At 43.9% G+C, this 13,348-nt stretch overlaps 1 protein-coding gene across 1 annotated transcript; it reads right to left on the bottom strand.

Moving 5' to 3' along the window:
- Positions 1-207: 207 nt before the first annotated feature.
- Positions 208-10,291, bottom strand: LOC148043158 (uncharacterized). The gene is made up of 4 exons (XM_087727100.1): positions 10,242-10,291; positions 7,131-7,254; positions 1,984-6,989; positions 208-578 (listed from the first exon to the last, which is right to left on the bottom strand). The coding sequence occupies exons 1-4, from the start codon at positions 10,289-10,291 to the stop codon at positions 320-322; spliced, it is 5,439 nt and encodes a 1,812-aa protein (XP_087583226.1). The 3' UTR covers positions 208-319.
- Between the last annotated feature and the right edge of the window lie 3,057 nt (positions 10,292-13,348).

Raw genomic sequence — 13,348 nt, 5'->3', positions numbered from 1 at the left:
GCTTGCGTGTCCTGTTTTTTTCTACAACAGTTTTTGGCGACTCCTTTGCTGGGACACTAAGTGAGGTGATGTTTCGCTGAAGGCAGCCTGATCCCTTGGACCCTGCAGGGGACCACCTCCGAACATTCTCCAGGTGCCACGGGGAGCAAAGCATAATAAAGAACTAAAAGAGTCTGCTAAGACAGGCCAAAAAAAAAATGGATATTTAATTTTCAGCAGCTGGCACTCGAAAACAAAATCCAATGGTAGGAACAAGTCTTCAGAGTAAACATTCAACTCAAGCATAGTAACCTTAGATTCCCCCCACAATATTGAGATTTCAGAGAAAAGATTCTCCTCTTGAAGAGTCTGTATCACGGAAATGGCTAGATTCTCTCTCAGAATCCAGTGTTTCTCCAAATGGCTCCTCTTCCGGTTCCTCTGATACTTCCATAATGTAATTTTGGGTTACCTCTTCTTCAAACTCATGCTGAAGAGACCTATCATTAGATACATTGGTGGCAGTTCCTGCTTCTCCAACTGCATCTTCCATTTCTTCCAAGACCACATTGAAGAAGGATCGACGAGAAGCTGTTGACCTTCCACTCAATTTGATCCTGGGAGAAAAATAAATCGCAGCCATTGGATTGTTGGCTTTTGGTGTTGACATACAAATTCCGTCCGGCTTGTCCTCATTCAGTTCATCTGTTAATTCACCATCTTTCTCATCTGAATCAGGACACCATTTCCCCAGCCCAAAACTGTCTCTGCTATCACATGGAGCATTGGAATCATCCATGACCACAGAGCGCTCTGCACCATTGCTAGTCTGGAGGCCACTGAGACTCCCACGTTCTCTTCCAAGTGATTCAGTTGCAGAGCTACCAGTAGCTATCCAACCTCAGCTGAAAGCCTTCATTTGCTGTCAAAGTACAGTTGACCTTGGTCATAAGAAGGAACCAGCTATGAAGACTGGAGGGCATGTAGAAAGGTTTTTATGCAGTCCCAAGAAAGAAGGAAAAGTGAGGAATATAAAATAACCCTGCCTTGATTTTACTAGAAAATGGGACAGAGAGAAAGCTGAATGGACTTTCAAGGTTGTTATTCTACCTTACTGAAGAGTATTCATGGATGACAATGATAGATTGGCCAAGGAATTTTGGGTGTAATATCGAATTGAAAAAGTGGGGAGAAGTTGTGGGAAAGTAAGAGGAAATTAACTCTGGCCACATCGTATAAAGAAAACCTATATAAAATGTTTTATAGGTGGTACTTACCACACCAGAAATGTGACCAACTACCAGGCACCTATTACCACATGTGGTGGACATGTAGAAAGGCAAAAGACTACAGGCGAAGGATTCAAATTTGGTTGGAAAAAATGACCAGAGAGAAATTGGAATTTAAACTGGAACTATTCTTATTAGGAATTATAAACGGAGGTGAAAGTAAAGGGTTAACATATTTAACATTACATAGCACAACAGCAGCGAGAATAGTTTATGCCCAACAATGGAAGAGTGAGAACATACCTCTAGAAAGGGAAATAATAAAGAAAATATTAGACTGTGTAGAATGTGATAGACTAACGCTGGAACTGAAAAATAAAGGAGACAGAATACTAGGAGATTTGGAATAGGATTTACTTATGGTTGGATCTGAGGAATAAAAATTGGAATGGAAAAGAACAAGGATGTATAGATCAAAAGAAAAAGTAATATACGTATGTAATATATTATGTAAATGTAACATTTAAAAGGGTTAAGTATGAAGATAGATACTGAATGAATCTGAAAAGGGGACAGCTTCTCCTTTGGCTACAATGGGGAATCTGGCTTCCCCATTGACTTTTCTTGACAGAAGGTTGCAAAAGTAGATCACATGACATTACATTGGGCATCTAATGACTTATTAGATACATTGCTGGCAGTTCCTGCTTCTCCAGCTGCAGCATCATCCTTTTTTTCCAAGGCCACATCGAAGGATGGACGAGAAGCTGTTGACCTTCTTCCACTCAATCTGATCCTGGGAGAAACACAAATCGCAGCCATTGGATTGTTGGCCTTTGGTGTTGACATACAAATTCCGTATGGCTTGTTCTCATCCAGTTCATCTGTTAATTCACCATCTTCCTCATCCGAAACAATAATTGAAAAACGCTTCTTTTTCCCCAGCCCAAAACTGTCTCTACTATCACATGGAGCGTTGGAATCATCCATGACCACAGAGCTCTCTACAGCATTGCTAGTCTGGAGGCCTCTGAGACTCCCACGTTCTCTTCCAAGTGATTCAGTTGCAGAGCTACAATAGCTATCCAACTTCAGCTGGAAGCCTTCATTTGCTGTCTCCTCTAATGACATGTTTTTTTCTGCGAAGGTTTGTGGTCCATTCTCAGAATCCTCCAAGGCAAGGTTGAAATTGACCTGATAGTCAGAGGAAATATCAAGATACTTGGACTGTACAGTTTCTCTCATGCCAGAGTTCTGCAATGCGCTGCTTTCAGTCATTTTGCTAACCATGGTCTCCTGTGGTGCCACAGCATCTAGTTCCTTACTTTCGCAGGGATCTCCATGAGAGATTGGAAGAACATCAAGTGACATGTCAGTCCCAGTTTGGAGCATGACATCATCCGGAGTATAAGTCTTGTTTTGGTCATCTGCTTGCAGTCTGGTTGGTTGACATTCTTTGTTTTTGGAATGCAAAACATCTGTATTGGTGGTATGGAAAACTATTTGGTCATCATCTGTATCAGCAGAAGCCAGCTCAGAGATTGCTCTCGATTCAGGGCTGTAGTCCTTGATAGATACTGAATGAGTCTGAAAAGGGGACATCAGATCTGTCCCTGGATTTAGATCACAGGATCGGATGTTGAGAAATTGGTGTTCCTTCTCCTCTGAAGGCAAACCATCTTCCATATTAGAAATAATCTGAAGCATTTGCTCATCATACATGTCTTCAACAACCAGACTGGTCATTATAGAGCTCAAATTGACCATATCACTAACAAAGTCATTGTCATCATCGCTTACAAGATCAAAAACTCCATCACTGATGACAGGATTAATAAATACAGGTGTGGCAACCACAGGACTTGGAGGAGGAGCAGGTGGTTTCCTTGTGGATTGTGTGGGTGATTCCACGAGTGTTGGGCTTGTCCTTTCGGATGTGGATGGCCCAAGAGAGTCAATTGGTGAAGACTTGGTTGGCATCATTTTTGGCTGGGTGGCTGAGTCTGTATCTCTTAGCCAAGTTCCTTCAGTCGTGTTTCTGATATTTCTCATCTGCTGATAGTGAGAGGAAATATCAAGATACTTGGACTGTGCAGTTTCTCTCATGCCAGAGTTCTGCAATGTGCTGCTTTCAGTCATTTTGCTAACCATGGTCTCCTGTGGTGCCACAGCATCTAGTTCCTTAATTTCACAGGGATCTCCATGAGAGATTGGAAGAACATCAAGTGACATGTCAGTCTCAGTTTGGAGCATGACATCATCCGGAGTATAGGTCTTGTTTTGGTCATCTGCTTGCAGTCTGGTTGGTTGACATTCTTTGTTTTTGGAATGCAAAACATCTGTATTGGTGGTATGGAAAACCATTTGCTCATCATCTGTATCAGCAGCAGCCAGCTCAGAGATTGCTCTCGATTCAGGGCTGTAGTCCTTGATAGATACTGAATGAGTCTGAAAAGGGGACATCAGATCTGTCCCTGGATTTAGATCACAGGATCGGACGTTGAGAAATTGGTGTTCCGTCTCCTCTAAAGGCAAACCATCTTCCATATTAGAAATAATCTGAAGCATTTGCTCATCATACATGTCTTCAACAACCAGACTGGTCATTATAGAGCTCAAATTGACCATATCACTAACAAAGTCATTGTCATCATCGCTTACAAGATCAAAAACTCCATCACTGACGACAGGATTAATAAATACAGGTGGGGCAACCACAGGACATGGAGGAGGAGCAGGTGGTTTCCTTGTGGATTGTGTGGGTGATTCCACGAGTGTTGGGTTTGTCCTTTCAGATGTGGATGGCCCAAGAGAGTCAATTGGTGAAGACTTGGTTGGCATCATTTTTGGCTGGGTGGCTGAGTCTGTATCTCTTAGCCAAGTTCCTTCAGTCGTGTTTCTGATATTTCTCATCTGCTGATAGTGAGAGGAAATATCAAGATACTTGGACTGTGCAGTTTCTCTCATGCCAGAGTTCTGCAATGTGCTGCTTTCAGTCATTTTGCTAACCATGGTCTCCTGTGGTGCCACAGCATCTAGTTCCTTAATTTCACAGGGATCTCCATGAGAGATTGGAGGAACATTAAGTGACATATCAGCCTGAGTTTGGTGAATCCCATCATCAGAAGAATACTCAATTAAATCTTGCAGCAGTTTCATCTGGACATCTTTAAGCTCACTTCCTGTCCCAGTTTGGAGCATGACATCATCAGGGGTATAAGTCTTATTTTGGTCATCTGCTTGCAGTCTGGTTGGTTGACATTCTTTGTTTTTGGAATGCAGAACATCCGTATTGGTGGTATGGAAAACCATTTGCTCATCATCTGCATCCACAACAGCCATTTCAGAGATTGCTCTCGATTCAGGACTGTTGTCCTCCTTGATAGATACTGAATGAGTCTGAAAAGGGGACACAAGACCTGTCCCAGGATTTAGGTCACATGATCCGACGCTGGGAAATTGGTGTTCTTTCTCCTCTGAAGGCAAACCATCTTCCATATTAGAAATAATCTGAAGCATTTGCTCATCATACATGTCTTCAACAACCAGACTGGTCATTATAGAGCTCAAATTGACCATATCACTAACAAAGTCATTGTCATCATCGCTTACAAGATCAATAACTCCATCACTGACGACAGGACTAATAAATACAGGTGGGGCAACCACAGGACATGGAAGAGGAGCAGGTTGTTTCTCCGTGGATTGTGTGGGTGATTCCATGAGTGTTGGGCTTGTCCTTTCGGATGTGGATGGCCCAAGAGTCTCACCTGGTGAAGATTTGGTTGGCGTCATTTTTGGCTGGGTGGCTGAGTCTGTATCTCTCAGCCATGCTCCTTCAGTCGTGTTTCTGATATTTTGTATGTGCTGGTCATTCAACTGAGATTCTAGTTGTACCAACTCTTGGGCTTTTTGGACTCTGTGTTCAATGTACCTGTGGGCTTCTTCGTTTTCGGCTTCGTCAACATGTGCTGTCTCGTGTGTGTACATCAAATCATGGTCAGAAATGCCAAATATATCCAGCGTGTAGAGGTGTGCAATATGTTCATTCAACTCGGTGTCTGTTTTTCTTTGGGTGGGATGTAAGGACTGCAATTGTAGCTGTGTGGCCGAGCTTCGTGTGTCATCCAGTATGAACATATTGGAAGACTGTAGCTCTTCCTTGAAGACTAGCCTTCTATAGATCTTCTCTTCAATTGTCCCGCAGGTAACCAGCCGGTAGATTACGACATTCTGCTTTTGTCCAATCCTGTAAACTTGGTTCACAGCTTGGGCATCTGTAGCTGGCTTCAAGCTGGGATCAAAAATCACCACCCGGCTAGCAGCTGTTAAGGTTAAACCAAGCCCAGCAACTCGAGTAGTAAGCAAAAGGACAGAGTAGTCTCCATCTTTCTGAAACATGCCAATTCTCTTCTCTCGCTCTGCCAACTGGGGCACTGTCCCATCAATGCGCATGAGCTTAAAGCCCCTGTGAGTTAAGACGCGCTCTATAATGTCTGACATTTTTCGCCATTGGGAGAAAACCAGAGTTCTATGTCCCTCGTCTTGCAGTCTTTCCAGCAGCGCCACAAGGAAGCTCAACTTTCCAGACTCCTGAATCAGCATCTCAACAGAAACATGCTCAATACTCCTCTCCATGTCCGGGAGCTCACCAAGTTCATTTTCACCATCTTCTTGTTCGCTGTAATAGGAAGCTTCCAGCCCTAGTTGACTACGTGTTTGATTTGTCAAGAGCCTTGGGTGATCACAGAGCTTCTTCAGGATAACATATTCACCCACTGGGAACTTGGGAGACAACAACAGCTTCTTGATATGATCCAAGGATATAAAATTTCTATATATTTCCTCTTGTATGGGTGCTAAGAACAACCATACAATGAACTCGTTCTTTCGTGGAAGAGAAGGCATGGCGGGAGCAACATCATTGCTTTGGTTTTCAGGAAGATGATTTGGAAGCTCAGCCTTTTTCTTCTTCTGGAGTTCATCTTTAGTCCGCCTGAGAAAATATGGCTGAATGATGGACATCAGGTTTTCTGAGATTTTACGTCCCAGAGCTTTCTCTCCAGGAGTGGCGTCTTTTGCCCTGGCTCTCGTGATAGGGCCCTCATATTCCATCCGGAAGGTTTTCCTGGTGCCCAAAAGCGAGCCTTGACAAGCAAAATCAAAAAGAGCCCAAAGTTCGTTGAGATTGTTTTGGACCGGAGTCCCTGTGAGAAGGATGCGGTTTTTGGAACGAATGACGCGCAATGATTTTGTCGTTTTGGCAGATGGTCTTTTGATTTTATCGGCTTCATCCAGAATGATATAGTCCCAAACAAACTCTTTCCTACGAAAGCTAGAAAGGTACTGTCTGCTGTTGAGGAGCATCCGGTAGGTTGTGAGCAAGACACCCTTTCTCCTCTGGATCAGTTCCAGAGATCTCTTACGTTTAACTTTGTTGACTCCGTAAAAAACTTTCACTTGCAGGCCTGGAGTCCACTTGGCAAACTCTTTCACCCAGTTGTTAATAAGCTTGACTGGGAGAATCAGCAACACGGAACGGATGAGTTCTGCGTCAAACATCCCGGAGAGGAATGTGATGACTTGAATGGTCTTCCCGAGTCCCATGTCATCTGCCAGGATGCCGCCCTTTCTTCTGTCTGCATACAACTTGTACAAAAAAGCAACCCCTTTCCTCTGATAGTCATAAAGCTTATTGTGAATTTCTCTGTTCAGCATGAGTCCGCTCTGACACACATTTACAAAGCAATCCTCCTTCTTCTCCTCCTCTTCTTCCGCCTCCTCCTTCTCCACTTCCTCCTTCTCCACTTCCTCCTTCTCCACTTCCTCCTCCTCTTCCTCTTCCCCCTCCTTTTCCTCCTCCTCCTCCTCCTCCTCCTCCTCCTCCTCCTCCTCCTCCTCCTCCTCCTCCTCCTCCAGAACCAGGGCGTCCTTCAACTTTTTAATCTTGGCGGCCAGCTTTTCACTGAAATGGATTTCAAGAGCCTGTTCGAGCAATTGGAGAGATGCTTCACTTTTGGCCTCCAGTTTTGCTTGAGACACATATCTATAAAATCAAGAGACAGTTCTGAAGTCACAAACAATTAAAAAAAACACTCGAGGGCAGAAAAATAAAAAAAACACAGAAGAAATTTTAATGCTTTCTGCCTGTTCAACACATTGCATTTTTCGGAGTATAAGACACACCTTTTTCCCCACTAAAACAGGGTGAACATTTCTGTGCCTCTTACATACCGAATATAGCCCCACCCACCCAGCTCCACCCTTTGGCCTCTGCCTCCCAGCAATTTACCTCCTTGCAGCAAATGGGGAAAACGGGGCGTGCGGAGGCTTCAATAGACTATAGCAATCCCTGCAGCCTGAAACAGCTGATGATTGGGAGGCCCCTGCTGAAATCGAAAGTGAAACTTGTTGTTTCCTGCAGGAGGCAAATTGCTGGGAGGCAGATTTTTTTTCTTGTGCTAATCAGGCTGTTTGCTTCAACGAGGTAAGTCAATAACTATAAATGCTATAGAATGTTCAAATTATTAGAGTTATTTTTTAAAGACTACTTTGTTATTGTTCTAGACAACTTAACAAAATGAAGAAGCTTTTTAAAATAAATGCTTGATCTGAAGAGGCCCAGTGCTATTGTGTCTTCTTTTAAATAGCAGAGAATAACTATACTTCCAGAAAGCCATATCTATTTTAACAACATCTGTACAAATATAGTCTGAAACGTAACACAGTGTATATCGTCTTCACTGTTTGCTGTTTGTTGCAAGGAGGCAAATTACTGGGAGGCAGAGGCAGATATTTTCCCCTTGTTTTCCTCCCCAAAAGCTAGGTGCGTCTTATACTTCGGAGCATCTCATACTCCGAAAAATACAGTAAGTGCCTTGGATTCGGAGATGGGTGGTAGTAGTAATGCTTATTTCTAGGCTAGTACAAGCTAGTCCTTCACTTACAACAGTTCATTTAGTCACCATTTAAAGTTACAACCGCACTGAAAAGAGTGACTGATGACCGTTTTTAAATCCCCTTTTGCAATCTTCTGACCAGCAAAGTCAATTTGGGGGAAACCAGATTCACTTAACAACCATGCTACTAACTTCACAACTGCAGCGATTCACTTAACATATGCGGCAAGAAAGGTCCTAAAATGGAGCAAAATTCACTTAACAACTGTCTCTTTTAGCAACAGAAATGTTGGGCTTAATTGTGGTCATAAATGGAGGGCTACCTGGATTAAAGCCATGGAAGCCTGCAAATCTGAAAAGTCCACACAGTCTCCTTTTATATTACATATTATGCTTCCTCCTCCTGAACATCAAAGGCTGGTTATAAACTGTTCCACAGCATCAAGAAGGCAGCTTGGCAAAAATATTCTCTACCTTCAGCAAAAGCTTTCACGCAAAGCTTACTTCCAAATGATTGAGGAAGCAGTTCAAAATGTAGCCTCCCTCTGGCTCTATGTGTTGTTTTTTTAAAAAAAGAAACAGATGCAGTTCTAGTCCTTCGCTGACAATATTAGCCAACAGGACTATCATGGCTGCATTCCAATCCTGTTCTAAGTGAGGGGTGGCCAGAACTGGATGGGGAATTCTGAGAGTTGAAGTCCACATCTCTTCTTAGATCTTGGAGAATAAGTGAGTTGGTTTGGTTCATCAAACAGTCAGTGGTTCAGGCACACTGCTCTAGAAACCAGGAGACCGCCTTAGACATGAAAACCCTATGGTGTGACTTTGGGACAATCACTTTCTTCCAGCAGTTGAGAAGATAGGAGATAGGGGAGCGCCTATGGGAGGAAAGGGAAAGCTAAGCGATAGGGGAAAGCGAAAGCTAAGAGAGCGTGGGTGCAGAGAAGAACTGGCCGTTAGAAAGAAGGCAAAGAATGCAGCTCCCGGTTCCAAAACAATTATTCAAAACCGATTGGACAAAGGGGTGAGGGACTACAAGCCTTAATGCTAGGAAAAGCTTTACTTGGAATTTTGACATGCAAACGCCAGTTCTGGCTTTGCTTTATTTTATTCTGCTTAACCTTTAATAAACAATACTTTTCTCACCTAAACAAGATTCAACTTGCCCCCATTAAAAATCAAGATTGCCCCATGTTGGGAACCACCGGGCTTAACCTTTAAGAAACAATACTTTTCTCACCTACTGGAGTCAAGGATCGTTCTTACTTAAAAGCCAGGAGTGGAGGCAGGACTGACATTCTCATTCTTTCCCCCAAATAATTCTCTTGCTGTCCCCTGGCTTTGCCTAACCCAGTGGTTCCCAACCTTTTTTTTTGGCCATGCCCCACCTAAGCATCTCTAAAATCCTGACCCCCCCCCTTCATATAATTCTTATTTCAAGCAGAGGAAGCTTGCTGTAAACAAGATTCAACTTGCCCCCATTAAAAATCAAGATTGCCCCATGTTGGGAACCACCGGGCTTAACCTTTAAGAAACAATACTTTTCTCACCTACTGGAGTCAAGGATCGTTCTTACTTAAAAGCCAGGAGCGGAGGCAGGACTGACATTCTCATTCTTTCCCCAAAATAATTCTCCTGCTGTCCCCTGGCTTTGCCTAACCCAGTGGTTCCCAACCTTTTTTTTGGCCATGCCCCACCTAAGCATCTCTAAAATCCTGATCCCCCTCCCCCCTATAATTCTTCTTTCAAGCAGAGGAAGCCTAAAAGATCATTAAAGATTCAACTTGCACCCATTAAAAATCAAGATTGCCCCATGTTGGGAACCACTGGGCTAACCCTTAGCCTGCTCTCATTGATAAAGGGCATTTATGGAGATTCTTAATTATCCAGAGCATGGTTGTCCCAAAGGTGCTTTTCGTTTTCAAAGGAGAAAAATAATAAGAAACTCTACTTTAAAAAAAAAGAAAAGAAAAGCACCTTTGGGGCGACCCCTGTAGCAGGAAAAAAAGGGGGAAGATGAATATAGGAATGCGGAATCCCCACCACTCCTGCCAAGCCCACCCAAAAAGAAATGGCTTGCCAGGAGCAAATCAGGAGGCGCACCTTCCCCGTACACGAACCCCTTTGGAAATACCTGCAGTACTTTTCTATTTGCTCCGGGTCCAAATCTGCAAGGTCCGCCATAATTTCGCCCAAACGTTCACAAAACTCTATAAAGCTTCCTGAAGCGTTCAATTTGAATTCTGCGCGCTAATTCACCGACCTGCCCCGCCTGTTACCGAGAGGTATGCACATAATTTGGATGCGGGTTAGCAAATCAGATCATTTCAAACACAAGCGCTCGGGGCGGGGCCGAAGAAAAAAACGTAGTCCCCGAGCTCCCTTCATTCATTCATTCATTCATTCATTCATTCATTCATTCATTCATTCATTCATTCATTCATTCATTCATTCATTCATTCACCGGTACGGGATGCTCGATTGACACAAATAGGCACGGTGGTTGCTATCGATTTATATTTGCAGAAAAATCGGGGAAACCAAACCGTGTCCCCGCCCCCCCCCCCATAAGGCACGTCACCAAGAAAAATCCATGTCCTTTTTAAACCAGATGCTCTGACTTCGTTGGAAAAAAGATAATTCGTTTTGCATGAGCAACATGGAATTAATCTCCATAAATTAAAAAAATTGGGGTGGGGGGACTCCGTTTTAAACCTAATTGTGTCCGGTCGAGCTCAAGTCACGCAGAACGGTCTCTACCGATTCAGGGTCTGCATCAGCGCTTCTCAATCTCAGCAACTTTAAGATTAGGTGGGCTTCCGCTCCCAGAATTCTGGGCAACCCTGGGAGTTAAAGTCGCCCCAGCTTCAAGCTGCCAAGGTTTGAGAAGACTCCGCTGTACGATCCGGTCCAGGACTCTGCAGATCAATCTGGGGGTTAGTGGTGAGGTGGGCTCGTTTTCTTTCACTTGTTTCCCTCCAAATGGGTTAGAGATGCAGATCTCTAACTCCCAAATCCCCAGTGAGGGGATGGGGGCAGGTGGGGGATCGCGCTGAAGTCCGATGTCCCGCAGCCTCCTCTGCAAGAACGAACATTAAAAATCCCCTCCTCTGATTAATTTAATTTGATTCGTCAAGGATGAATAAGGTAACAGATATGAGTATAAACATGATTATGAATACATGGAATGAATAAGAATACAAGGGAATATTTATTAATTATTAGTTAATTAATATTATTTAAATGGCAATTAATCAGGAATGATAGGAGTGTGAATTCCTGTGAATCTGGAATGACCAGTTTCCTGCCTCGCTCGTCCAAGACTCCTTCCCTGCAGTAGGGAAATACTACATATCCCATCTTGGTCCTACTTGGCAGGGGAGGATGGGAACTCTCGCCCGTCTAGTTTATACCGGGTTGAGAAGCGTCCAAGCCGTGCAGTTGCTTCTTCTTCCCGACAGGGGGCAGACCCCTTCCTTCCCGGGGACGCCATCGAGGAAAGCGAAACTACATTGGCTGGGAGGAGGAGCCTCGCGCCATGACGGCCTTCTCCGCGGCTTCCAAAGGCGCTCCCATTGTGCGCATGCGCCTCGGTTCACCCTCTCAACCACCTTCTTCCCCGCATCTTTTTGGACTCGTCAAGCTCTGCTTGACATGATGTTGACGGACGAGGCGGGGAATGGAGCTCGCTGGGCGGAGGCAGGATCAGGAAGCCCGCCGCTGAGAGAAAGACCCGAAGCCCAACAGGTCGCCGCAACCGAGCCGCCTCGCTCTGTTTTCCGCCGTCGTTCGACCCAGGCCCGCAGCTGAAGCGCTGCCACGTCCAATATGGAGAGTATCCTGGGTGACGCCCGTCAGGAAAACACGGCCGGGCTTCGATTGGTGGTGGGGGCAAGAAAACCCCGCCTCCTGAAGAGATTGATGAAAGGAGTGTGTGTCTAGTGGGGGTCCCTCACAGCAGGGGGTGCCCTGGAGAGGGGATGATTCCTGTGGGAGGGGCTTCAGCGCTGATCGCTTTCCCTATTGGTGTTTCTGGATTCGAGTGACAACGAGAGTAGCCCATAGGGTGGGGTGAGGGTGTTTTCCTCCCTTTCTTTGGCATTTAGCCATGCTGGCCATATGATCATGGAGAGTCTTTGTCCTTCAAATTGTTTTATTTCATTTTCATTTCATACAGTCACATATATACTGTGCATGATTGGGGCCATATAACATTGAGCAATAAACAACCTTCCTTGTATTCCCCAAAATACAAAACCAATATAGCGCTTCAACCCTCCATACACCCTTTCTTTCTCCCCCCTCCAACTTTCCTTACTCCCCTCCATACATTTCCCTCTCCTACTTCCCCTCTCCCTCTAACACTCCTTTCTCCCCCTCCCTTCCATCTCACCCTCCTTCCAATCCTCTCTCCCTCCCTCTCTGCCCCTCCCTCTTCTTTCCCTCTGCTCCTCACTTCGGTGTATTTCTACTGTCCATCGGTATATTCAGCTTCTTATTTTTATACTAAAATTAAAGAAAAAGCAACAGTATACAAGTGCTATCATGTTGTTTTAAAAACTGGCACAAACTATATTTCCCCCCTCCCCCCCATGACCCCCCCCTCCCTTCCCCCCTCCCAACTTCCCAGAGCCCGTACACGGTATAGCTTTTATCAAACAGTCTTAAATGTATTACAACCAAGTAAGTTAGGAAAAAGAGAAAAAAAAGAAAAAAAATACATTGAACTCAGCTTCTTACCATTACACAAACTTAAGCAATTTGCATTGTTAATTGATTGATTACCTGCAAGATTTCCCCAAAGGTTATTTACTGATTCAACTTATCCTGTACTCTTCTCCAGCTAGGGGCCTTATCTCTTTATCTAAATATCTATCTGTTTCCACACCCTTAATTTTGTCCCCTTTGTGCCTCCTTCCTCTATAACACAATTTAAATACATTTCAAATTTTCCTGTTGCTTTCCTCTCCCAACTCTTTTCGTTTTTGCCCTTGTTTGTGTCTATATGTATATATTTTTTTGTTTTTATATATTCATCAATACTCCTCTCATATATGCTTTACTTACATCTTCTACAAATTTCCTGAATCTACCCTTACTCATATTCCGAACATAGTATTCAGATAGCAATTTTTGCATCATTAATATACTTTTCATATCAAAATAAACTCCCAATCGACCTCCAAGACCTTCTGGTACTCCTCTCATATATGCTTTACTTACATCTTCTACAAATTCCCT

This window comes from Thamnophis sirtalis, unplaced genomic scaffold (assembly GCF_051295495.1).
Source record: "Thamnophis sirtalis isolate CommonGarterSnake01/CBP01778 unplaced genomic scaffold, rThaSir2_p1.2 scaffold_13, whole genome shotgun sequence".
NCBI classification, from domain to species: domain Eukaryota; kingdom Metazoa; phylum Chordata; class Lepidosauria; order Squamata; family Natricidae; genus Thamnophis; species Thamnophis sirtalis.
Note: the sequence above shows the minus strand (reverse complement) of the source record. Positions and strands in the feature narration are given on the sequence as shown.